The following is a 26,767-nucleotide window of genomic DNA, read 5'->3' on the forward strand; positions in this document are numbered from 1 at the left end:
GTCCGCCTATTCTCCATACGTATTTAGTCTGGGGATCCTAATTCCATATATGTTAGTTACGTTAGTTCCATATATGCTAGTTATGGTAGTAATTTCTATCATATTAAAAGAAACTCTTCTTATTTCTCGTATACTTATTTTATTTTAATGATGTACATATTATCATAGTTTTTCTCGGGGATAGCTTTGTATCTTTTTTAGTTTTCTGAGAGCACATTTAGCTGCAGTACATTTTGCAATTCTATAATTTCTACCGATTCCTTTGAAAGAACCCTTGCCGAAAACATCTACTGTGACCCTAACTCTCCGCCCATCAGCAAGTTTCTCAGGTGTTCCAAACTTTGCTGTTTCAGGCTCCAGTTCCAGTAATTCACGAATCGGTGATTTAGGAACATTAGTGCTAAATTGTTCTGGAAAGATAAAATACATTAGTGTTTTACATTCCGTTCTGTTGGCTCTATTGCGAAATATCTATCAAAATAAAATATGATCATCTCTTACCAATTTCATTTTTCATGATGGCATAATAAACCCCCCATACCGCGTCTAAGGACATACCACTATCCAAATAAATTGCACCAGCTAATGATTCAAAGACATCGCCTAATGCTTTCGGCACTTCTACATCTTCAGCTTCTTCGCATTCTTCTTCTCCAAGTAAATAATACTAAAATGTTTATACATTAAAAAAAATTATACACAGAAAAAGGGTGTAACACGTGAATTTTTATATTGTTTAAATAGCATCATATCTGTTCTAGTTAAATAAATGTAACGGGTATTATGTATAACACCAAAATTCATATAGAAGTTAATCAAAACTGTTACCTCTTCACTAATGGAATGTCCATTTTCTTCTTGAATTCTTACGAAACGATTGATAACAGCACTTAAACCAGGAGACAAATGTTGAAAATATTTATGAAATCCACATCGAACCGCCAGTGAAGCAAATATAGTATTATTAACTAATGCTGATCGTAAATCTGTTAAAGCACCTGGTGAATGTTGTCGAGCATCTTCATATAAATGTCTTGTTATTAAGTAATCTAAAATTGCAAATTTCATATTTTACATCTGAATGTACAGAATATTGATATACACAACTTCTTACATAAGGTTCGCCACAAAATTTCTGGATATTTACTTAGTCTTTTCTAGAATGTCTTTCTCACATGTCTTTCTGTAACCTACTTTCCCCCTGGAAACATAATAACTTCATCTCGAAGAATATTGTTGTACTCTGTATAAATTTCAAAATGAATTTTCCTTGTGAATACTGAAAGCTGATGAAATCAGTCAATTATCATGAAATCCTGAATTTTTGTGGCGACACTCGCGTGACAAAGGCTATATATAGTGTTGGATCTTCGAAAATATTTGATGACCCAACATTAACTATACACATGCATAACGATAGAATTAATAAAATCTTTTCATTACCTAAAACAGCATCTCCAAGAAATTCTAAACGTTGATAACAGTCGGTTAATCTATTGGGTTGGTACGATGCATGAGTAAATGCTTGTAAAAGGTAACTACTATCACGAAACTTATATCCTATACTGTTCTCTAAGTCATGGTAGCCGTCCAGCATCAATTTCAATTCTTGTTCAGGATCAGGAATGTGTCGAAGTAACGGGTTCTGAGGTTCTTCCAACGTTCCATAACAAATCTACAAAAAGGAAACCCTTTTAAGAGCGGCCTTTCAAAAAAATGTGCATCGTTTACATATTTAACTTCACATTTTATGCCAGGCAAGATTTTATCTTCCAATATTATGGGTATCTAAATGAAATAGGGCGCGTCTAACTGATTTCGATAACTGAAATATGTTCTCAAGGTCATCATCATTCTTTCATTCGGTCTTCGTTTTTGAGATATTCGCAAAAATATTTTTGAAACTTACATATGAGCCCCTTAGTTGACAAGTGAATTAAGTCCACTTTCTTAGTATTCGCTTCTGTTTATTTAACGGTTCAGTTTAGAAGGTTTTTCAAAACGTAGCTCTCTTTACAAGATCTTTACCCTTGATCAAGGGTAAATAACGTGTTAGTAATTATTTAAAGAAAATATATAAATATTGTAGCATTGTGCTAATTGGAAGTTCTTTAAAAGGTCACATGACTTTATTGTATTTATCTTTAATTTTTAAATATAGGTATGGATGATTTTTAAAAAGAATTTCCCGAACATATTACGTGTAGTTAGAATTACCTGCGTCCATGTTGTCTGTCCATGTTCATCTGTTCCTTTTATATACGGAGTACTGCCAGGAATTCTCTCCTTTGGCGCGGTGTCTGTTATTCTAGTGACTTCTTCTGTAGGTAAAACGTGAATTCCTAACCAAGCCATAAAAAGCAACGCACCTCTAGGACCGCATGCAATTAAGTATGCTCCAATTAATGCCTCCACACAATCTGCGATACTTTTATCGGGAATGCTATGTTGCGTGATTAAATTGTAAGGTATAAAGCAACGTAAATTGTCTAAATTGTTTGGAATTATAGTTTCATTACGATTAAGTTCACTCTTCATAATGCCTAATTTTTCCTCTGTTTCTCTGACAAGTTGAGTTATATCAGTAGGATTTACAGTTTGTAGAGTTGGAATGTCAGCTTGATTCCAAAGACTAGAAGGAATACCGGATTCAATTAATGCTTGTTCAAGTTCTTTTGGAACATAATAACAAGGAGGTAACCAGTTGTCATGTGGTTCAAACTTCGTTGCAATCATGCTTTCTCCTAACATCTTTTGTCTTCCTAATCTGTATAAATTTAAATTACTGACCTAAAACATTTCATTACAATTAAAAGCAGAAATAATTATATGAACTATTGGCAACTAACAATAAATATTTCTACAATGATAATGATACCTGTTTAGATCTTAAATGACTAAGTTTGCCTTCATGAATATTATCGTATGTACAGTACAAATATGTAGTTATAGCGTATTTCAAGAAAGAGTCTCCAATAGTTTCCAAACGTTCCAAATTAATGCCATCATTTGCATTAGACATAGTTAAAGCTTGCAGTATTAAACTGGGACTTGGGCCAGGATGATCTTTCAATTCAGGCTGAAAGTCGAAACTAAAAAGATTACTATCCAAATTATGTGTGAAGTCTACTTTATTAGAATCCTTTTTGATTGGTTGTAAACCGGTATTATTATTTAATATTTCGTCTTTGAATCTATCAACGATTTTTTCGATGTAAGCTTTGTGTTTCGAATCCTGCCTAATTTCTTCGGACGCTACATTGTTGGCACTTTTTCTTGTAATTACAACATCCACATTAGAAGGTATAAAACATTCATTTTCCCTTATTTCCTGTTCCCTGATTTTAGTAAATTCGTAATGAGATTGTCTGTACGTTGTAATCAATGTGTCTTCATTGTTTTTTGTATATGTCCATAAACTGTCATCTCCTCTTTTCTCGATTTCTAGTAGATCCAAAATCTTTTTATTGATTTCTTGTTTGGATATTTGTTTTTCATTCTCGACAGCTTCTGCGACATTTCCTCCCATATAAGATATTCGCAATCCTCTACTGTCATCTTCACTTTCGTCCGAACTATCAACGAATCCATCGCTGTAAATATCATCTGATTCGTATCCTTCAAAGTCTGACTCGCATGCAGGAGAACCATATCGAATGCCATTCCAGTTGAATTCACTTGTTAAAACAGTTTCGTTTAAATTGTTAGCTTTAAATTCTATCGAAGACGTTGCCATGTCGTTTGACCAAGTCCCAATTTCAAATTCATTTTCTTTAGTTGACAACTGTGATTCGGTATCTGTTACATTTTCACTTGCCAACTGATTTTTGCAAGTTTCGTCACTCAAAGTTTCTTCGTCAAACTTATTTGAAAAATCTGTCACAGTTTCGGTTATATCTTCACAATTTTTCTCAACAACATTATTATGTAACGAATTTGGCAATGTCGTATCATTTTTAGCATTTTTACTTTTGTCAAATTCTTTCGACTTTTTTAACACTTCTGCCAAACTCCAACCGAAATCTAATGCCGGCCATTCGAAATCTAAAATATTTCACATTCCTCGTCAATATACATGCATTTATTTATTATGGTACTGTCTATTGAATCTTGTGCATACCTGAATCCAAATTTTGTCGCCCTAAATTTATGGTTTGAGCAACTTGACATCGTATCTGATCAGCCAACAATAAAGCATTGATCCTATACAATATGCATGGTAAACAAACTGCTTGCCTCCACAACGAAGCTGGAAAAGGGTGAATTGCACACAATTCAGCAACAAGGATTTGCTTTTGTTCCAGATTTTCTCGTTTTGCACGCTTCGTCTCTTCGCTGCTAGTAGGCAATGCAACACCTTTTCGATTTACATATCTGAAATGATATTAACAAATTTATATATCTTCCTTTACTCACTGGTATACTTAAAGATGATACAATTACCTTAAGTTTATACTATTGCAATCTACAAGTAATTTAACATTAAAAGAACGCGTAACATCGAGCTTACGTAAGGGTACAAACATGCTGAAGGTACCTTGCGATCGCGGTCGCTATCTCCTATCGCTAAACTTCGATTTCTGTAAATTTGTATGTAAGAAAGACTCTTGTCGTCTATCATTTCTTGTCTTATTTTACAATGTCGAATTACTCTTTACAATTTCTTCCGCCTGTTTTTAAATGCTATGTACTTGAAAGATAAATAAAAATAATATATTTTTCGTTAATATTTACCTGGGCGTCAAGAAGTTTAATCTCGCCGATGTATGATCCACATCCAATAAAGGTTGAACCACATTTTGTATTTGGATATCATATTTCTTAAGGTAATATTCTTCAAACGTACTGTAATCGTCTCCAGGAAAAGAAGACTTGGGATTTAAATTCGAACAAATTTCAGCAACGTAGAAATACTGAAATGAAGAAAAATGTGTTACAGTTAATGCCTATGTCCATTTAAGAGTAAAACTGTCGCGAGTTATTCTCCAATGTCAAATTCGTCAGTGTGCACGCTATTGAGAGTGCTATCGGAGATTTGCACAAAATACAAATTGAGAGTACTCTCGAGAGCAAGACATTAAAACCCTTAAGGAAACTATTCGATATACGATCAACAATATGTATAATTGGAAATATGATGCGACGTTGTATGCACGACATATGTCGGAGATGCGTAGAGTATTTGCACATGAATGGAGGTCACATACTTATCACCTTCAAAATATAATGTTTTTTGAGGTCACGTATATGAAAATTTGTTAACAAATGTTAATGCTACAGAACCGTGTCTTTAGAATCGGCCGTTTTCTTCCCCAAAACTATAATATGATAGTACTTATCGTTAGTCAAAAAATTAAATTTTCTATATCATATTTAAATAGTGTTTATTAATGTGTTTTGCACCCTTAAAGTGTTTTTGAAGACTACGTTATTTACTTTAATTGAGAAATTATTACTATATTTCACTACTGTACGTAAAGTGATAATTATCTACCTGAGGTTGATCCTGACTTCTATACCAGGGCATAATCACTGCATCGTGATATTTTGATGCATCAAACTTGAAATCTTTTCGAATCTCTTCTGGAACCTTTGTTGGCACTGAATTCCGATTTTTGTATATACATTCCAAGAAATTCCAATCTACAGTAACGTTTGATTCTTTGTCTACAAAAATATGATATTATAATCGTAAGCGTATAATATAAAATCAATGATTTTGAGAGTATTTATAATCACCTAATGTTACAGGTACAATCATATAAGAATTTTCAGATGCGTTAGGATCAAAAAGCATTAAATACTGTTGTAATCGTAATACATTTGTAAAGGTATAATTGAGGAAGGTAGCAACTTTCTCGATCTGGGCTTCACTTAAAACTACAGTTTGTTTACTGAGTTTTAACTTTACATGAACTTCTCCAGATCTAGTATAGATTGGAAAAGGGCATAGCTGAAATAAAAAATTAAATATTAATTAACAATATATGTATAAGCAATAGGTGCACAAGATGTTTTTTTTTTTTTAAATATATTATAGTAAAATATTTCTAAAATCACAATAAATAAGACAGAAAATTAGGTTTTGGTCGTTGTTGCCTACAAAATTGTAATATTGCATATTTCATGAGTGCAAAAGTTTTGATGGATTCTTAATAGGTAACACTATCATCATTATTTCATAACAGCAATAGCAACACAGAAGATCAGTTGTTATTTCGAATAAAAATTGTCCAACTTCTTGAATATTTCAGCAGAACGTTCGATTTTCAGAAAGTGTCGAGTACGAGAGGGATAGTATACTCAGCGACAAAATAATGTTATACCCCTGGATTTTTCGTGTTTTTCAAATCCAGTGACATTTACAAATATTTGGTGTATGCATCCTCTACAGGAGCACGTCCTCCTTTGCAACATACGAAAGATCTCTATTATTCACATTCCCATTTATAAATCGTTTAGATGGTTTTCCTTTATATGCGTTGCACCCGATATCATAAGTCCACCGTTTTTCATTTGTCGTTTCATTCATTAGACATTACTGCTTCTGTGAAATATCAGCCATCAGGTCCATTTAGAATAAATCTTGCCCCATCTAGGAACATAACTCTCATCTAAGATATTATCGGTTGATTAGACGTGTGTGGGAGTCGGGTGAAATGACTGAGGCCGTGTTCGCGGGTATACGTCTTTATTCGTCGGTGGACCGTCAACCGTCCTATACCGACGTTCGCGAGCGAGTGTCGATCGCATACCTTTGACCGACCGATTCTCCCTCGCGTCAGTCGATTGTTTAGCAGATGGCGACCGTCCCCGAAGCCGATCTTCACGTGTTTCGCTGCGGCTTTCCGAGGACGGTCGCCGCCGCGTATACATTGTATGTTGTCGGTGTTCGGCGTGCTCTTTGCGCGGGCCGCCACACGTGCAAATTCCAATCGATTGTGCCGACGCATACATCTTCGTTAATGGTGCATTTCTTTTCAATTTTCTTCAGTGAATTTCCTTCGATTTTTTAAAGATACTTAGTACGTTTCAAATATTTATAAGTACGATTGCTTGTTATGTAATTTGACGCAACTTTTAAGATTGATCGTACTCCGCATATGATATGATCGGATCCGGATATGATATACCCAAATTCCACCCCAGTGACCTCCCAGAGCTAATAGGGACGGGGCTAGGAACTCATAACCGAAATCCACTCTGGCCGCCCTCCCTCCTCACCAACAATCCATCCCAGGAGGAGTGAAGCTCCCCCCAATTACCTACTCTAGTAGAAGTGTCGCAGCAATCGGTATGGATCGAAGACCTACGAATCGATTGCAATGGTAACGCAAATACAAAACTTTTTTATTTTTTATTCTTTTTTCCAGAACATTTACTAACATATTTGTAAGATTTTTCTGATTGAATGAGTTTAAACACGGCATAATTTAGATTATTTTTACATATCTAATAATTTATTATGGCTTACCTTTGATCCTTATAATATTCTTATCTGTAGTTTTTCATCGCTCAGTTGTCGTAGTGGACGCCTTTGTGTTCTTGCTGGACAGATGATATAGATATGAATAAGATGGATTCGTCTGGAAAGACATATTCTGTTGGTCCAAATGTAGTTCCAAATGTAGCTCCAAATGTAGTTGCACCAACCATGACACATATGAATTGTATGATTCCAATCTTCGGAATATGTCTTGTAATTCTTCTATTTATGCTTCATTAACGTTGATACCTTGCTGTACGAGTCTTCGCTATTCGTTAGCTTCTCCCTGATCTTCATTCGTTTTAATTTTCGGTGCTGTCTGTGAAGTATCGGCGCCGCAAGCCAAAGACAATAGAAGTCGTTTCTTACATTTGTTTTGTGACTTCAGTAAAACTGTATATTACAGGATAATCAATTAGTAATGCACTACATTTGATTAAGCCATCGATTCAATGAATGCGGCGACGCTTCTACTGCTCCCAAAGTGATCAATGTAAACGTAACTTTTTAAAGACCTAGTGAATGCCAAACACCGCCGACAGTGGTCAAACTTTGGTTCCACTGTCTCGATAATGATCAATGTAAACATTCGAATTCGCTTCTACCTACCCCGAGAGTGATCAATGTAAACAGAATAATTCAAAGATGCAGTACCGTATTTCATTCCCCTATCTCGACAGTGATCACTGTAAACATCCGAATTCGCTTCGACTATTCCGAGAATGATCATTGAACAAGACACTGTAATTTCTTCATTCTTAGTTCTATTTGTACGAAACTTTCACCAACAGATTGCGAGATGTTTCTGGTCAAAAGGAGACCAAACTTGATAGAGTTTTAATCATATTTATTTATATCACAGCGCAGGCATTTTTGTCTGAATTGAGACAAGACCGTCCCCTTCCAGTAAACTCCGTTACCGTGGGACAACGGAGACGCGAGACATCAACGAACGCGACAAAGGTGCGTGCTGCATGAAAGAGAGGTTGGTGGGAGAAGCAGGCGTTTGAGGGCCCCCTGCCGTGCCCATCAACGTCCTACGTTGTCACAATATCTACCCGTATTGTGTACCGACTTAATTACCGCACTTTCCGATGAAATCGAGCAATCGAATATGAACACAGAAATTTGTAGACGTCTCAACAATTCCATAAAAAACTATTATCGGCAGATTGCCTCTTTCTAAACAGTTATAATCCCAAGTTTTAAATGTTTCTGATTAAGAGCAAAGATTCGGTAGGAATTTTGTTATTCTTGACTTTTGTCGTACAGTGAATTTCCGCTGTAAGTCCCTACAAGCCTCGCGTTTACTGGTCCCTGGAACTATCCACACCACAGCGGGGTATACCCTGTGAGGGGTCAAGAAGCTCGAGAGCCGACGCTGCCGATCGGGTACATCGGTGTGAGACCAGAAGACCACTGCTAGTCCAATAACAAAACTTTATTTTTCATTATTTTTTTATGGGACTTTCACCAACATATTCAGAAAAAAATAATGAAAAATAAAGAAGTATTGTAATTAGATTAGTAGTGGTCTTCTGGTCTCACACTGATATACCTGATACGTGCAACATTGTATCAGAAAAAACATTTTTTCAGCCTTCTGGTCCCTATCGGTCTCTATGTCCCTGGTTTTGGCCATGGAAACGCGAGGGTCATTTACATTTCCAGCGTGCATTGTGTATTGCAAATGCAACGTTCGTCGAGATCCACAGATTTCATCTAAATTTACATGGCCAGAACCGCGCAAGGAACTTATAGCGCGAATTCACTGTATTTTGAGGCATAATCATCCTTTAATTTTCAGCTGTACACTGGAACATTTTTACTTCTACTTTTTCTTTGCAATATTAAAACCTTAAAGTTAACGTATACACAGTTACATGATGGAAAGTTCGTTTATGTATATTGAAAAGATAGACACATTCTGACAATAATTGGTCAGGATATGTTGTTTAAAAAAATAACGTGCGATTTGTAGCATCCAAAATTCTTATATAATATATGGTAAAGTTGCAATTGTAGTGAATAGGTGAGGTTACGATTAGGTTCAAAATTTACAGTGACAAATGCCTTATTTTATGATATTAAAACATGTTTTCATAAAATCAGACATTATGTCTTTTTTCTGCAGATTTATGGATGTATTAATTCTCAACGGGATCTTATTGTACATGCACAAATGTCAGATAAATCATCTGTTAAAGCTTACTGTGATAAAGTTTTATCAAATTAGATAAGTTTCATCAGTTAAACTGTAGAAAATACTATCGTACTATTTTCTTGTACCATTTGTATGTAATAAAAAACAAAATAATAAAAATAAAACGATAAAATGTAATGACTGTTTGATATGTAGAACGAATTAATTAAAATCCTTTACAATTTGAAAACATTATTATCGTAAAACGAAAGCAGATTGGACATGATGTTATGGAACATATATTATTGAATTCCATTAAAACTTTTCCACCCCTTAAGATATTTAAAAAAGGAAAAATAATTTTGGTATTTTATATATTACCTTAGGAATTTCTTTTAATGTGATAATGCCGAAACCAATAGCTGATTCTTCGGGAGGATAAATACGTCGACCCCTAGTATTTTGTTCTTCAGGTAAAGGACAACTCAACACCATTTTAATGTGATATAGATAGGAGGGAACTCCAACTTTCGGTCTGCAGTCCGTTAAAGCTTCAGCTGTCTGAAAAATACAATTTTTATCTTGAAGTGTAAAATACAGAATGAAGAATTAAAAATTGTCAAAACAAAAAACTACTAATTCTTAACCCTTAAACTGTGAAGGGGGATCATTCGTGTCCAGACGATTTCGAACAGTTTGTAAAATTCACATATTTTGCTTCATACTATTTATGATATAAAATGATACAAAAGTATTGTGATAATATCAATTTACGATGTTCCAAGGTACTATGTAAATTTTTTAAAACTTTTTTTAAGAACTATTACTCACTAAAAACTGCATCAGATATGAAGGACCCACTTTTACAGTTTGAGGGTAGGACACTCTTACAGTTTACAGTTTAAGGGTTTACAATATTAATGCGAAGAAACCTTTTTATAATAATATTGTCTACGTTTCGTTGTTCCAGGTCGAGCTTCAGAAAAATCCACTTTACTTTCGTCTGGAAGAGCAGGTACTTCTGTATCTTCTGGTTTAGCTCTAAAATTTTCTTTTCCAATAGGGAGTAAATTATCATCTATTTCATTCTTTCTGTGTAAATCGATACATAATTGTAATGCAGCCATTCGCCTCGCCATAGCCCTATTAGGCATAGGATAAGACTAAAATCAAAGTTTCAATAAATAGTCTTACATGCAAAAATGCAAACAGTGTGTAACAGTGTATTTGAATTATTATATCGAAAGTTATTTACCGATATAATATACTTAATCGGTGAATTTATAGGGAGCCGCAACGAACATGTATACATAGACGTGTTGTCTACAATAACTTTTGAAATAGACCACTCAGGTGTCAATCTCGTAAAAGTATCACTAGGTAATTTTGCACAATATCTATATAAATAAAATAAGTAATAACATCAAATAAATTTATAAGTTTTGGTAACAAAGAAGATACTAGAAATATATATCATGCAGTTATAATATTGCGCTACCTGTTTACCAATGATATGGCAGAATTGAAAGTCACTGCAGGTACATCGTCTCCTTCAAGTGGTTTATAATGTGGTATTATGGCAGCATATAAATCTGCCTTGCTTTCTTCCTCTTCAGTAGGCTCATTATTAGAACATTTCATTAATAATGTCTATAACAAAAACATATTAATTTTCTTCTGCTAGAAATTGTGAATAGCACATATATTAAAATTGCATTGTAATAAATAAATTGTAGGAAGAAGATCTTTATTCTTTGACGGTTTTACAAATTCTGGTGTTACGCTGTTCACGCTCAAACATCAGGTTGTTATAAACAAATCGATCGTCGGCTTGTAATGACAACCGGTTACCAGTGAAACGAGCAGACGAGACAAACGGATGAATGTCAGATCGTCCCAGCTGACTGCCGACGATCGATCGTCACCAACATTAATGTATAAATATGTAACAAACTCCTACAAAATGAAACAAATGAAATAAATTCACATATAAATATCATTGTTAAGGACTGAGTTAATTATTATGTTCTATGTTAATTCTTATATAAGTTAATTTCTATGTTCGAGTTGAGAGTTAATTGGAAGATGGAAAGTATACTCTGTTAGTGTGGAACCCCGCGACAAATATGCAGGGGTAGGGGTAGATTAAATAGGAGAAACCACGAGAAAACGGGAGAGTCGTGCTAGTAGAAGGCAAATGGAATGGTCGCTTTCTGTGAGTAGTCACCGACTTCCGTCAATATCGTCAGGTATGAAAGAGTTCCAAGAGATCGTGGGTCGGACCATCACTCAGTGATCACCTTGGGTCATAAAAGGAGTATGGTCGACATTTGGGAAACTAAATGTGTAGTGAGCGACCCATGATGGGGAACTATTACCTGAGCCCGAACAGGTAGAATAATACACCGTCAACAATAGTGAGCCGGACCGTCACTCAGTGACCACCTTGGGTCACAAAAGGAGTACGGTTGCCATATGGGAAACTGTATGTGCGGTAGGCGGCTCACAATAGTTGGCGATACCTGAGTCGGGCCGTCACTCAGTGATCACCTTGGATCATGAAAGGAGTACGGTTAACATATGGGAAACCATATGTACCCCAGACGACTCAGGAAGGTTGCTGCTACCTGAGCTTGCGAAAGGGAAACGATATACGGTGACTCGGGAAAGTGACCTGCCTATAATTAGCAACAATAAAAGGTCCTTCGAGCCGGATCCCGACCTAGGGATGTACCGTTCATAGTCGAAAGGTATGACTACCGAGTCAGTCGTGTTTGGAAACACGAAGTGTACAGATCGTGAGTGGAAGCTGCAGCTGCATTCGGTTAAACGAAAAGTGTTAAATTATGAATAAGGGAAAACGTGGTCGTGGTAAAGGCCGAGGCCGGAGATACGGTAGTGATCGTGACATAGTGCAAACGGGTGTACCAGACAATGATGCTGGACCAAGCGACACAAGACGGGCCCAGGATAGTGAGGAGAAAAAAGAAGATAGTCATCCCAGTTCGCGTGGTAGTATAGCAGGCTCAGGAGCCTCGAGCATTGTGGCTAGGAAAAGGAAACTGGAATATCAAGCGGCGGAGGCTAGGACGAAATTGATGAAGAAGGCGCTCGAAGAAGGTGCTCGCTTGGAAATGGACCTAATACAAAAACGACTGGAGGCCGAACTAGCAGAACTCGACGAGGAGGTCGAATTCATAAACGAACATCCAGAACCAGCAAACAATTCGGCCACAGCGCAGAACATAACGGAATGGCTGAGGAATACGGAAAAACAATCAACGGCAGCCAAACGTAATGAAAAGTCTATAGATCAGGGGAACGATAAACTCGATAAATTGACAACAGTACTAACGGACGTGATTGCCACGCTAAAGCCACACGCAAAAACATCACCAACAAACCTAATGACAAGACTCACGTCTGCTCGAAAACTGCCTATATTCGAGGGAAATCCACTGGAATGGATACCGTTTAAAAGGGCTTTCGATATCACCACCGAACTAAATGGCTTCACCGATAAAGAAAACGTGCTACGTTTATGTGAATGTTTACGCGGAGAAGCAAAAGAGACAGTGGATTCATTGTTGTTGACATCTGGAAGTGCAGAAGATATTATGGCATCGTTAGAGTTGCGTTTCGGTAATGTCGATGTCATATTGGGAAAAGTCGTGGAAGAAATGAAACGACTGCCAAGAATAGGCACAAGGGGTATGGATCTTCCAACGTTGGCAGCAAAAGTGCGAAACTGTGTAGTGAGCATGCAAAGCGTAAATCATCTGGGTTATTTGCATAGTGCGGAATTAATTAACAATATTATCCAAAAAATGTCATCTGCGATGATATATAATTATAATCGGTTTGCGAATATGAGACCGACCGATGAACCGAGACTCGTCGGTCTATCGACATTCCTAACGATGGAGGCAGAAATGGCGTGCAAGGCAGGGACTAGTGGTGTCACTGTAACCTCAGGGAACGCTCGAAAAGATGATTCTCGGGGGAAGGGACGAGGAACAAATGAAAGGAGAGAAAGAACAAGACGGGTGTATGCAACAGAAGGGAAAGACAGCAATGACAAACAACCAAGAAGCAAATATAGTGGGCTTAAATGTAGTTTCTGTAATCACAAAGAACACCGTCCAGTGGATTGTGAGAAATTCCAAACAGCAAATGTGGATCAGAGATGGAGATGGGCAAAGAGACACAATTTGTGTTTCCGCTGTTTGAAGAAGGATCATCGCCGGCTGCAGTGTCAGGCAGAAAAGTGCGGTATTGGAAATTGCAACAAGTCACACCACAGACTGTTGCATAAGAAAATGGTAAACCCCAACACAATGACTACAGCAAATAGTGAGGGTAGGACGGACGTCATCACAGAAACAACAGTCTACGCGCGGAAGGAAGACTGACAGAAAGGGCAGAGCCAAGTGTTTCTGAAAATTGTTCCGGTAATACTAAGTGGTCCGGCGGGTCAAGCGAAAACGTATGCCTTCCTGGACGAAGGATCAACAATTTCCCTAATCGACGAACAGATTGCCAGGGAAATAGGTACAAACGGACCCGCGAGCAAACTGGATATACTTGGGGTTGGTGGAATGATGACAACGGAAGGACGAAGCCAACGAGTTTCTTTGGAGATCTCAGACATAAGAAGAGTACAGAAACACTTAGTGCGAAATGTCCAAACCGTAGCAAAGCTGAAGCTACCCCAACAAACATTGCGGAGAAGCGATACAAACAAACACGAACACCTTAAAGATTTACCTATTTCTTATTATGTGAATGCAAAACCTACGATTCTACTGGGTCAAGACAACTGGTATTTATGCATTCCAAAAGAGTTGCGAGTCGGAGGTCGGAATTTACCGGTCGCATCACTCACCGAACTCGGTTGGGTGGTTCACGGATACACAATTACGGACCATGAGTTTACAAATCGTTTAACAAAGGCCTTTGGGTTGACAGAACACTCAAAGCCAGAAACTGACCACGCCAAAAGTTTAAACGAAGTGATCCAAGAATATTTTGAATTAGAATCCATTGGAATTTCCAACATACTTCGCACGAACCGGCAAGAAGAAAGAGCGCAGCACCTTCAAAATACCACGACTAAAAGAAAGCTAGGGAGATGGGAAACTGGATTGCTCTGGCATACAGAAAAGGTGGATCTACCGAATAACTACTCGTATGCTCTTGAGCGGTTAAAGAATTTGGAAAGAAGGATGGACAAAGAACCAGAATTAGCAAACGCATATACCAGACAAATAGAAGATTTGATCAAAAAGGGATACGCAGAAAAATTAACTGCACAGCAAATTGAAACAGGATCTCCAGTGTGGTATTTGCCGCACTTTGGAGTAAAGCATGTGGACAAGCCGAATAAACTGCGTATTGTCTTCGATGCAGCAGCGAAATGTCATGGCACTAGCCTCAATGACGTGCTCTTACCAGGACCGGACTTGTTGAATTCGTTACTCGGAGTTTTAATGCGCTTTCGTCAAAGAAAGATAGCGTTCGTCGCAGATATTAAAGAGATGTTTCTTCAAATAAAGATACGAGAAGAAGATCGCGACGTACAACGATTCCTATGGCGGGAAACCGAACGGAACCAGAAGCCAGACGTATACCGCATGTCATCGATGATTTTTGGAGCCATATCATCTCCATCGTCAGCCCAATATGTGAAGAATCGCAACGCTGACGAGTTTGCAACTTTATATCCTGAAGCGGTAAATGCCATCAAATATAAACATTATGTAGACGATTATTTAGACAGTGTGGACACGGAAGATGAGGCCAAACGACTAATTAGAGAGGTAACAGAGATACATCGGCGGGGTGGCTTTCAAATGTGCGGCTGGACAAGTAATAGTGACGCTGTTATGAAAGAAATGTCCGGAGGAAATGTGACTTCAGGAACTGTTCAATTAACAGCGAAGGAAAGACGAGCATCCAAGACACTAGGTCTCTACTGGGATGCGATGTCAGACACGTTCAGTTTTAATACAAATAAAATGCAAAATGCGGTGAGCGTACCACTACAAGAAAAAGGAATTACTAAAAGGGAGATGGTACGAACAATCATGTCGATATTCGACCCGCTTGGATTTCTGGCCCCCTTTACAATTAAGAGCAAGATACTGCTGCAAAACGTATGGCGTAGCGGCATAACTTGGGACGAGAATCTAAGGATAGCTGAGATGGGCAAGTGGAAGGAGTGGACATCCGAGCTACAATCACTAGGTGAACTAACGATACCACGATGCTACGTAGCTCGATGCCATGTAACCACCACAGAGCTACATGTATTTTGTGATGCAAGCGAGTTAGCCTACGCGGCAGTTGCCTATTGGAAATTTACGTATAGCAACGGGCGATCCACCGTAGCGTTTATCTGCTCTAAAAGCAGAGTAACTCCATTAAAACCTACGTCAATTCCTCGCCTGGAGTTGCAAGGTGCATTACTAGCGAGTCGTCTAGGACGGACAATCGAAACGGAGCACGAGTTTAAAATATCACGCCGTATTTTTTGGACAGACTCAAACACGGTATTGTCGTGGATTCAAGCGGATCCAAGATCGTTCAAAACGTTCGTTTCTAATCGGTTAGCTGAGATCGACGAACTCACGACTACAACCGAGTGGAGATGGATTTCCGGGAAACAAAACCCAGCTGATCACGCAACCCGGAATCGACCTGTTGCAATCCTAACTGAATCCAACTGGTTCCATGGACCGGATTTCTTAACAAACGCTGAAAACAGTTGGCCAAGATCACGAGCGGGGAAAAGCAAAGAACAGGCGACAGAAGAAGAGTGTCGAACAGTGGCAGCAATCGGAAGAACAACAAACCCGGTGCTGCTCGACATCCTAAGGTTTTCATCGTGGTTGCGTTTGATACGAACTACGGCAAGAATACTTATATTCGTTGAACGGTGCAAGAAGAAAAGAGGCGTAGAATTAACAGAAGACATAATGCAACGATCTGAAAAATTATGGATTAGGCAAGCGCAAGAAGAAAGCTTTGGAAATGAAATCAGATCAATAGAACAACGACGACCATTACCCGCTGACAGCCGACTCATACAATTTTCACCCGAGATGGATGACCAACAAATATTAAGATTAAAAGGCCGGGTTAGCAACATAGCTGGAATTGCCGAACAAATGAAAAGACCGGTCCTCTTAGACGGGAAACATCCATATACCAGATTGTTGGTACGTCAGTATCACGAATCAGCGGGGCATGGCAGCACCGAAACTGTATTAAATGAGCTCAGGCAAAGGTACTGGATATTGAAACTCAGACCTACAATTAGGTGGGTAGCGCATCAGTGCGTAACGTGTCGCATCCGAAGAGCGAAGTCAAATCCTCCAAGAATGAGTGATTTACCATTGGCTCGATTAGGACATCACCAACGTCCTTTCACTCACTGCGGAATGGACTACTTTGGACCATTGACCGTCACAGTTGGAAGACGTCATGAGAAAAGATGGGGTGTCTTATTCACATGCTTGACAACACGAGCCATCCATCTAGAATTAGTTAACTCCCTGACTACAGATTCAACGATTATGGCTCTGAGACGAATGGGAGCGCGACGGGGTTTCCCTTCCCAACTGTACTCAGATAACGCCACGAATCTGAAAGGTGCGGACCGAGAGATTAAGCAACTAATACAGGATCTCGACCAACAAAAACAAACGGAATTCGCTAGTAGTCACCGAATGATATGGAAGTTTATTCCACCTGCCTCACCCCACATGGGTGGAAGCTGGGAACGGCTTGTGAGAAGCGTAAAAACGGCTTTGAAGGTAACCTTAAAGGAAAGGTCACCTAAAGAAGAGACGTTGCAAACAGTGCTGCTAGAAGCGGAACGGACAGTAAACTCACGTCCGCTGACACACGTATCGGTAGATCCTAGGGATCCTGAAGCCATCACACCGTACCACTTTCTAATAGGAACCTCGTCAGCTGACCCATTGCCAAATGTACCCGATGACATCGAACTATATAGCAGAAAACAATGGAGAGTAGCTCAGAGGCTAGCAGACCACTTCTGGAACCGGTGGGTACGAGAATATCTACCCACACTGCAGCCACGTAGGCGATGGACGCATGACACGACACCGATAAAAACCGGAAGCATAGTTATTATCGCAGACCATCTAATGCCACGGAATATGTGGCTAAAAGGAATCGTCAAAGCAGTGTATCCAGGAGCCGACGGAAGAATTCGAGTAGCGGAAGTGAAGACTCAACATGGGACGTTGAGAAGACCTGTAATAAAACTAATAGTGTTACCTGTGTTAAATGTTAGTGCTGCGGAGGAAAAAGCCCCCGCAGCAGAGGGGGAGAGTGTTAAGGACTGAGTTAATTATTATGTTCTATGTTAATTCTTATATAAGTTAATTTCTATGTTCGAGTTGAGAGTTAATTGGAAGATGGAAAGTATACTCTGTTAGTGTGGAACCCCGCGACAAATATGCAGGGGTAGGGGTAGATTAAATAGGAGAAACCACGAGAAAACGGGAGAGTCGTGCTAGTAGAAGGCAAATGGAATGGTCGCTTTCTGTGAGTAGTCACCGACTTCCGTCAATATCGTCAGGTATGAAAGAGTTCCAAGAGATCGTGGGTCGGACCATCACTCAGTGATCACCTTGGGTCATAAAAGGAGTATGGTCGACATTTGGGAAACTAAATGTGTAGTGAGCGACCCATGATGGGGAACTATTACCTGAGCCCGAACAGGTAGAATAATACACCGTCAACAATAGTGAGCCGGACCGTCACTCAGTGACCACCTTGGGTCACAAAAGGAGTACGGTTGCCATATGGGAAACTGTATGTGCGGTAGGCGGCTCACAATAGTTGGCGATACCTGAGTCGGGCCGTCACTCAGTGATCACCTTGGATCATGAAAGGAGTACGGTTAACATATGGGAAACCATATGTACCCCAGACGACTCAGGAAGGTTGCTGCTACCTGAGCTTGCGAAAGGGAAACGATATACGGTGACTCGGGAAAGTGACCTGCCTATAATTAGCAACAATCATGTATATTAAGGTATTCAAGTAATTAAAATAGGATACTACAGTAAACCATTCATATGAAATATGCATTGAAAAATATGAATCATATTTGAACTGAACTGTTAATAATTAAAATATCAAACCCAAATAGCACATAAAAGTATACATACCATGGAAAATTTTGGAAAATTATGTAATTTCTTAACATAATTACCTTTTCTACGTAGTGGTATTGCGCTAATTGCCACACACATTCCTTTGAAGTTGTTTTTGGTACTAATATTACATGTAATGCATCTACAGCTTTTGCTCGACTTTTGCACTGTACATATGATTGGTAAGTTTTTGGAAAATCATACCTCATAACAAAATTACATTTTGGAATATCAATACCTGGTACAAATAAAATATTATTAGGAGCTGTACATAAATGAAATATGGAGACAAATTACCTAATACAAATAGAATCGCAAACCTTCTTCCAGAATCGAAGTTGAGATCATTAAATTACATTCATGTATTCTGAATCTTTTCAACACTTCTTCTTGTTTTCTATGTTCCACATCTAAATCTTTTGAATAGCCAATATCATTTGGATTTCTTTCAATTGTATAAAGTGGTGATAAAAAATATAAGTGTTCATCTTGTATAGAAATTTCGTGTAATAAATAAAATAATATTTTTGCTACAAAAGCTTTATCCACAAAAATTACGCCACAAAGTAAATCAGGATCTGTAATTCCACGCAAGTGACGTTGCGACCTGGGCGGCCTTTTATAGCTTTCTTCATTACTTTTCCAATTACATTCTGACTTTCTAATTTGTCCAATATTACCTTTACAAGAATTTTCTTTATTATTAACTGATAAATTTTTTAAATTATTTTCTTTATTCATTTTATTATAAACATTATCTGCATCCTTGTTGTAATAGGGAGTATAAGTTTTTAAGACTTGTAGTAATCTATGAACCTTTGGTGTAGTGTATTTATATATTCTCTCTTTTTCAGATAAAGTTTCAAATGCACTGTCACATAAGGCTCGTATTTTTGTAAAAACAGATGCCACCATGTTTAATAATAAGTAATGTCTTTCATAAGGGGTTTTTATTTTTAATTTTTCTGTTAAAATCAGAAGAGCAAGTGCAGCACGATCGGCACACCATGGTCCAAGTGTTTCTAACACATACAAAAAATCCTGCATCATCTCAATAGGTTTCTCTGTTGGGTCAGGTATTTTTTTAATATCTTCATAAAACTCTTCGTTATATATTTCTGTTGGGTCATGACGGTGATCACGTAGAAAATCAATAACATGTAATACATAATTTTCAATAGTATTATACAACTCTCCCTTTTCAATCTCAGAATATTCTACTACATATTCTTTAGGCTTAGGGCTGTAGCTATTAAAAAAAAAGTGAATACAATTAATTCGAAATATATTAAAAACATTAACGTAAACATAAAGATTAATTTTTTAATCATTTCTTTCCAACAATAAAGCTTGTAATACTGAACCCAATTATTTTTTTTTCAGTTCCATAAGGCAGTTGTTTTATAAAAAATTTCTTAGCCATGTAGATATGTTACAGTGAAACACCGAAATCTGGAGAATGTCGACTTTCACCGGTGAATGTCAACATTCACATAGTCGCTTGGTGTATGTCCGAAATATTTGCTAAATACCCCTATTTCTGACTTACACCGGTAAATGTTGACATTCACCATGCACTAATGGTGAATGTTGAACATGTTGGAGATTTATATTTTCTTCTCCGTAATTCAGTCGCTATAAAACGTCACGCCAAGTCGTGATTAATTTCGGGTTATGTGCGTTACGTTACATTTCCTCATAAAAAAGGTTTAGGGTTAGGATTAGGGAATCACTTGGGGGTAGAAGGGGGTGAATCGACTTTCGAGTAGAACTACGGGATTAGGTAAGGGTGGTATGCCCCTGGTAAAAACAACTGTCTGCTCGTTTACCCGCAATTAATGCATTTAACTTTTCAAGAAAAAGATCACGATTTACTGCAGTATCCATTTAGTATAAATTAGGGTATCGGGAAAAAATTAAGAAAACGTTGCTCGCATTATCAAAGCTTGCATAAGACTGACAAAGCTGATTGACTCCGAGCAGAACAAAGGATTTGGCGGGAGAGAGCCAGTCGCTTGTTTTTTGACTCTTCTGTTTTGGACCTCCACCAGAGCACATCTGTGATTGTCGACATACACCGGACAGGGTCCGAATATACAACAATGTAATAAAATATACGATCTTCCACCGGTGAAAGTCGACATTCTCCAATTTCGGTCATTCACGGTAACAGATACACATAAAACAACAATTGTTACATTGACTATAAATCTTTAAGCTTCATTAATGTAAAGCTCTTAGTAAAAAATTATTTATAAAGTATATACTTCTTTTTCTAATTGTTATATACTTTCTTGCTATTACACTTACCGTAATATAGATAATATATCACTAGCTGTTTCAACTTCACATTGAAATGTAGTTTCTACCTTCCGTATTTCTAGCCCTAATCTTCCAGGTTCTTCAGTTAGGTTAAACAGTGGTACTGCTAATCCAATTATTCTAGGAACACTGGTACAGCTTAAAAACGCTTGCAAAATGAATATTACATTGTTATCATCTTTAGACTTATGGCACTCGTCAACAATGACTAGATTTATCTCATGCGGTAAAAACTTCTTTTCCACTAATAATTCTGCACATATTTTAGAAGTTGTAACTAGCACCTGAAACGAGATGATTATATGAAACAAATAATTTAACAAAGTATTGAAAAATATAATAAAACATATTCATAATATTTCTTACATGAGAGATTTCATATTTTTCTAAAAATTCTGTACGTGAACAAGTATCGCATAGTAATACTTTTAAATCCGTTAATTGTTGTATGTAACTTGCTTTCACTTTACACTTTTCTAAATCCGTTAATATGTATAATGATCGCTTTCCTCCTTCCCTTAATGATCTAAATCGGTTAAATGATAATTTATTGTTAGAAAGTATTTAATGAAATGCCAAATATATTATGTATTATATATAAATAAATAAAATATTTACATTTATAAGGTAATGCTTATTTAAACTGTAATATTACCTTCTATTATTTGTAGCAAATTCTTGAATTAATTTTATGACAATAAAGGTTTGTTCATAATTTTTTCCTAAACAAATTATTATGTTTTTCTCTTTGGCCGTATAAAATAATTCTACCTATAACAATTCAAATATTACACGAATATTTTACTGTCTCCTATCCTATAAGTATAAGTAATTAAAAAATTCTTACTTGATGTTCTCTAGGTGTGAAAGATTTTATATAAACTTGATCATTAAGTGGAAATGCCATGGAATCTATAATTTTTGTTACTTTAAAAAGTTTAGAATAATGTTCTTAAATATAACAAAAACTAGTCTTATTGTGCAAAGTGTCCTCCAAATTTAAGATTAGGCTAGAACAGTATAATGAAACAGTTCTTATACATATTGAAAACACACTGTATACTGTATCTATTGTTCATTCAAAATAGCAACAGTCCAAACAGACTTCGTCAAACAACAATAGCAGCTTGACTTCTCATGTGATCAACTTCTCATTGGTTCATTTTACGTTGAACATGTATTTACGCAATAATTATACCTTCCATAGCGTCGCGCAATTCGTGAAACACAGCGCGACATTGAAGAGGGAAAAGAAAACTCTCTCTCCACTTTGATTAGCTAAGGCACAGCCGATTCTAGTACTATTTAGCTGTGACTAGCTGTTCTGAACAACGTGGCAACACTGTCTGTAGACGGATCGAGATTCCTATTTTCAATAATGAGAGTCTTGGTCTTGTGATTATATATAATTAACGCTTTTTTCATACTTAATTGTGTTAAAATACACAATTCTTTATTAACTATGTATAACCAATATATAAATATTATAACTATGGTAAGTAGAAGTGATATTAAAGTATACTAATATTTATAACTGTGGTATATATTTTGTGGATTCTAAGAACAGTTTGGTGTTGTGATACATAATATTTGAAATATTTACAGTGGTTTTAGGAAAATATAAGTATGGAGTAAAAACATCTTTGAATTCAGATGCAACATTTGAAAATTATTGGAGAGATATATAAATTAATAGAAATCTGAAGTAGACATAATTATTGATACACAGTCAAAGAGGTTATGTAAAAACATTGGAAAGAAGTTGGATAATTAGTTATTGAAGAGAAGAGATGTGCAGGTAATTATAAAATCGTCTTAAAAAATAATTTTGTAATTGTAAATTTCCTCACCACCCTAGGGGTATTACTACAGAGCGTTACTGTTTTTTATCATAATGGGTGCTTCGCCAATTGCCATACCATCCCAATTTATAAAATAAAATTAGTTTTTTAAAATAGAGTATGATAAAAATAAAAAAAATATGTAATGAAAAGAAAATACAAATAAACTTTTAAATTAAAAAAAACATTAAATCTAATAATAAATAATCTAATCTAAAAAAACGTAATAGATATTTTTAGAAAACAAAATAATAAACCTTTTTTAACACATTGAGTGCTGGCCCCGCAAAAACGCGGGTTTCTTTAAGTGGCCGATATGTTGCCCCTGCTCAGGCTTTAAATGTCTCTTATGCCGCCAGTGTGTTACCACTCAATGTGTTAACATTGAAAGCGCTAAACATTGTAGTGCTTTTGTAACACTTAACGAAAATGTTTGAGCTGCTAGTTCCAGTTTCACTTTTTCTTGGAACTAATTAATGTGACGTGACGTTATTTTTGTTGCGAGATGCAAACCTTCTTTGTTTTGTATATTTACTAAATTAATAAAATGCTCCCACTTAATTGGGTTGTTTTCGTCATAGAAAATTTTATGAGTCCCCAAAGTATTTCTTATAAGTTTCAACATGTGGGGTAAATCCAGAAACAGTTGAATGTCTTCTCCTGTTGCCGGATAAGGAAAACAAGTTGGCAACAGATGTATTCAACACATTGCCATAGCTTTTTTTTTTTTTTTTTTTTTTCGAGGAGGTAATCTCGTTACGGATACCCGAACCCCCCCCCCCCCGGGGGGTGGTGGTCCGGGTTATGTGGGACTCCTCGGCTGGTTGGTGCAACGCCGAGTATACCCACTAACTCCTCCCCGTCCGTCCCTAGACTCCTGGGGGCACCCGTGCTCTGCGCGCGCATGTCAATCCGGTGTGCCCCCGCCTTAGCATACCACCCGGGGGGGGGGGTGACGCGGCCCCCTCCCGTACCTACTCTATCCGAAGGCACCACGCAACGGACGACGTGGCGCCTTCCCCCCCTGTTAGGCCGCCCGATGAGCATCCGAGCCCCCGCCCGAGATGCCCGGCGGCCTCCGGGGACGCCGTTGGTGACCGAGTGTAAGGGGATATCCGATCCCCCGCCTCGAGATCATCAAGGGCGTCCCCGCTCGCGTCAGAGGCGTCGCAACGGGGGTACGCCCCCGGGGCGTACCCTGCGCCGCCTCCCCCCCCCTTCGGCCGGGATCGTGATTACGCTCCCGATCCCGTTCCGCAGCCTCCTTCCGCAGCATAACCCGCTCGCAGAAGGAAGCGAACCCCCTCCACGCCTCCTCGCCACCGGCTGCCGCAGCGACGACAGCCGGGAGCGAGAGGTCGTGGCCCACCGCGCGCCGCAGGGCACGGCGCTCTCCCCCCCATGCCGGACACTCCTCCAGAGTGTGTTGCGCCGTGTCCCGCGGCTCGCCGCAGTGGTGACACGCCTCCTCGGTCTCCCTCCCGATGCGACACAGGTAGTCGCCGAAGCATCCGTGCCCGCTCATCACCTGCGTCACACGGTAGGAGACCCTATGCCCCATCCATCCCCTGTTCCATTGATCGAACACCGGGAGGATGGCCCGAACGGCCCGCCTCTCGCCCTCCCTCGTCCCGGGAAGGCTATCGCGCCACTCCCGGGCTGCGTGCCGCCGAGCATGTCGCCTGAGCTCATCCACCATGAGCCGCGCCTGATCCGGGGCCACCCCCCGGAGCCGGAGTTCCCTGGAGTGCGTATGCACATCCGCCAACACGCGGGCCTCCAGCTCGAGGGGGATCAGCCCCGACATCACCATCGCCGTCGCGTATGAAATGGTGCGGTACCCCCGCACGATGCCTATGGCCAGCCTGCGCTCGATGCGACGCAGCAGCGACCGTGTGCCGCCACTGCGCCCCCTAGCCAAGACATCGTGCGCCCATACAGGGGCTCCGTACAGGACCAAAACTCGCACCACCACCGCGAACAGACGACGCACCCGTCCACAGGGTCCACCGAGATTCGGGAGAAGGCGACCGAGCGCAGCGGTCGCCCTCTCCGCCCGGGGCGCCAGCGACTCAAGGTGGCGGTCAAAACGCCACCGGCCGTCAAGCTCGAGTCCCAGGTACCGCATCTGGGACCCGACCTTGACCATCCCCTCCCCCACGCAGATCCAGCACTGGGGAGGCGTCGCCAACCGGGCCGAGCGGAGAAACCACATGGCCCTGGTTTTCTCGACGGACACCTCTAGGCCCAGCGACCGGATCGCGCGCACCGCGCGCCACGCGCCGCGCTCCGCCAGGCAGATGGCCTCCTTCGCATACCTCCCGGTGGCCAATACCAGCGTGTCGTCGGCGTAACACGTCAGGCTGACCCCGGGAGGCATCTCCTCCCGCAGGACGCGATCGTACGCAAGATTCCACAGCAACGGGCCCAACACCGAGCCCTGCGGAACCCCGCGCACGACGCCCCTGCGCACCATCCCGTACCGGCCGGGATACTCTATACCCCTGTCGGAGAGATAGCTCCCGATCACCCTTCTGAGATACAGAGGCACCCGGTGGAAGACCAGGGCCTCCATTATCCGATCCCAGGGGACGGTGTTGAACGCGTTAGCGATATCCAAGGATATCGCCAACGCAACACCGCCCCTCCTCGACACATTGCCATAGCTAAATTTGATGCAGCACCATCAAATGATAAACTGTATAGGGAAACTCGATTTTCATGGACCAATTGCAAACACATTTTTACTAAATTCCTTTTTTTACTGCCTGATAGGCCATCGATTGAAAAGTAGCGATTGCTTCTTTAGCTTCTACTGGAATACACTTTGATCTTCAGTGCCGATATCCACATACCTGCAATGTATAATACCTGTATGTATTATTGAAAAACTCATTGACAATGAATCATTTTTATGATTTTGTAATGTGTAAAAATAAATAGTCTTGAAATATATTCTCAAAACTGAAAATCTTGTATATAATAAACATCAAATATTCATTTTACCAGTTATAGGTTATGTGATATGGTATTTATGTATGTAGCTTAGATTAGAGCATACATACTTATAGACCCGGCATAGTGGTATAGTATGTGTATAGGAAAGCCGAGAGTGCAGTGAAGCAAAGATAATTGAATTTATGACTCATAAGATAATCCTTAAGATAATTTGAAAATTGCTGACACACATTCTCCCGTAAGGCTGGCAGCTTTATCTCGTCGGTAGCCGAAAGCACACCATCACTACTTATCACTACCAGGGGGCATAAGCTGAAATGCAAATAATTTAACCACTAAGTTGCTGGCCCCGAGCACTAGGCGGCGTTGGTGTTCCCCATCACGTGATGGGGGCACATGCGCAGAACGCTTGCTTTGCTCTGACTGACGCTAACGCTAACCGACGCTAACCTAGCGTCCAAGCGTCCTGTACAGTCCTGTAGCATCCATACTGTAATTCACTGGAATTGTAGAAGAAAATAAATGGATTTATAATAAATATTTATTTTTATATATTTCAAGCTGTATAAATTTCTACCCTTTCCACTTAAAAGATTAATTGTACGCGTGTACATGAAAGTACATATAGCTACAATAGAGTTGTGTGAGTCACGCGAGTATCTGTGTGTGAGTGAGTAGCGTTTGTATCTACATATATATACTGTTATTAGTTCGGGCCCCGAGCACTAGAGAGCGCTAAAATACTGGTCACTTTTATAACACGGCAGCTTGCACCCCCTGATCACTACTTAAGGACGCATGCGCATTAGAAATTGGTTACTAAAAA

General features: G+C 39.2%; 1 protein-coding gene across 1 annotated transcript; it reads right to left on the bottom strand.

Annotated features, from left to right (window-relative positions):
- Nucleotides 1-103: 103 nt before the first annotated feature.
- On the bottom strand, nucleotides 104-22,264 carry Dcr-1 (Endoribonuclease Dcr-1). Its single transcript, XM_076788030.1, has 20 exons — nucleotides 21,990-22,264; nucleotides 21,798-21,913; nucleotides 21,509-21,668; nucleotides 21,131-21,426; nucleotides 19,141-20,069; nucleotides 18,880-19,058; nucleotides 11,128-11,279; nucleotides 10,885-11,026; nucleotides 10,562-10,792; nucleotides 10,011-10,190; nucleotides 5,740-5,953; nucleotides 5,495-5,667; nucleotides 4,735-4,913; nucleotides 4,121-4,374; nucleotides 2,879-4,044; nucleotides 2,218-2,790; nucleotides 1,444-1,675; nucleotides 829-1,049; nucleotides 502-667; nucleotides 104-410 (listed from the first exon to the last, which is right to left on the bottom strand). Exons 1-20 carry the CDS (start codon nucleotides 22,047-22,049, stop codon nucleotides 163-165), a joined length of 5,871 nt encoding a protein of 1,956 aa, XP_076644145.1. The 5' UTR covers nucleotides 22,050-22,264; the 3' UTR covers nucleotides 104-162.
- Between the last annotated feature and the right edge of the window lie 4,503 nt (nucleotides 22,265-26,767).

This window comes from Halictus rubicundus, chromosome 5 (assembly GCF_050948215.1).
Source record: "Halictus rubicundus isolate RS-2024b chromosome 5, iyHalRubi1_principal, whole genome shotgun sequence".
Lineage (NCBI taxonomy): Eukaryota > Metazoa > Arthropoda > Insecta > Hymenoptera > Halictidae > Halictus > Halictus rubicundus.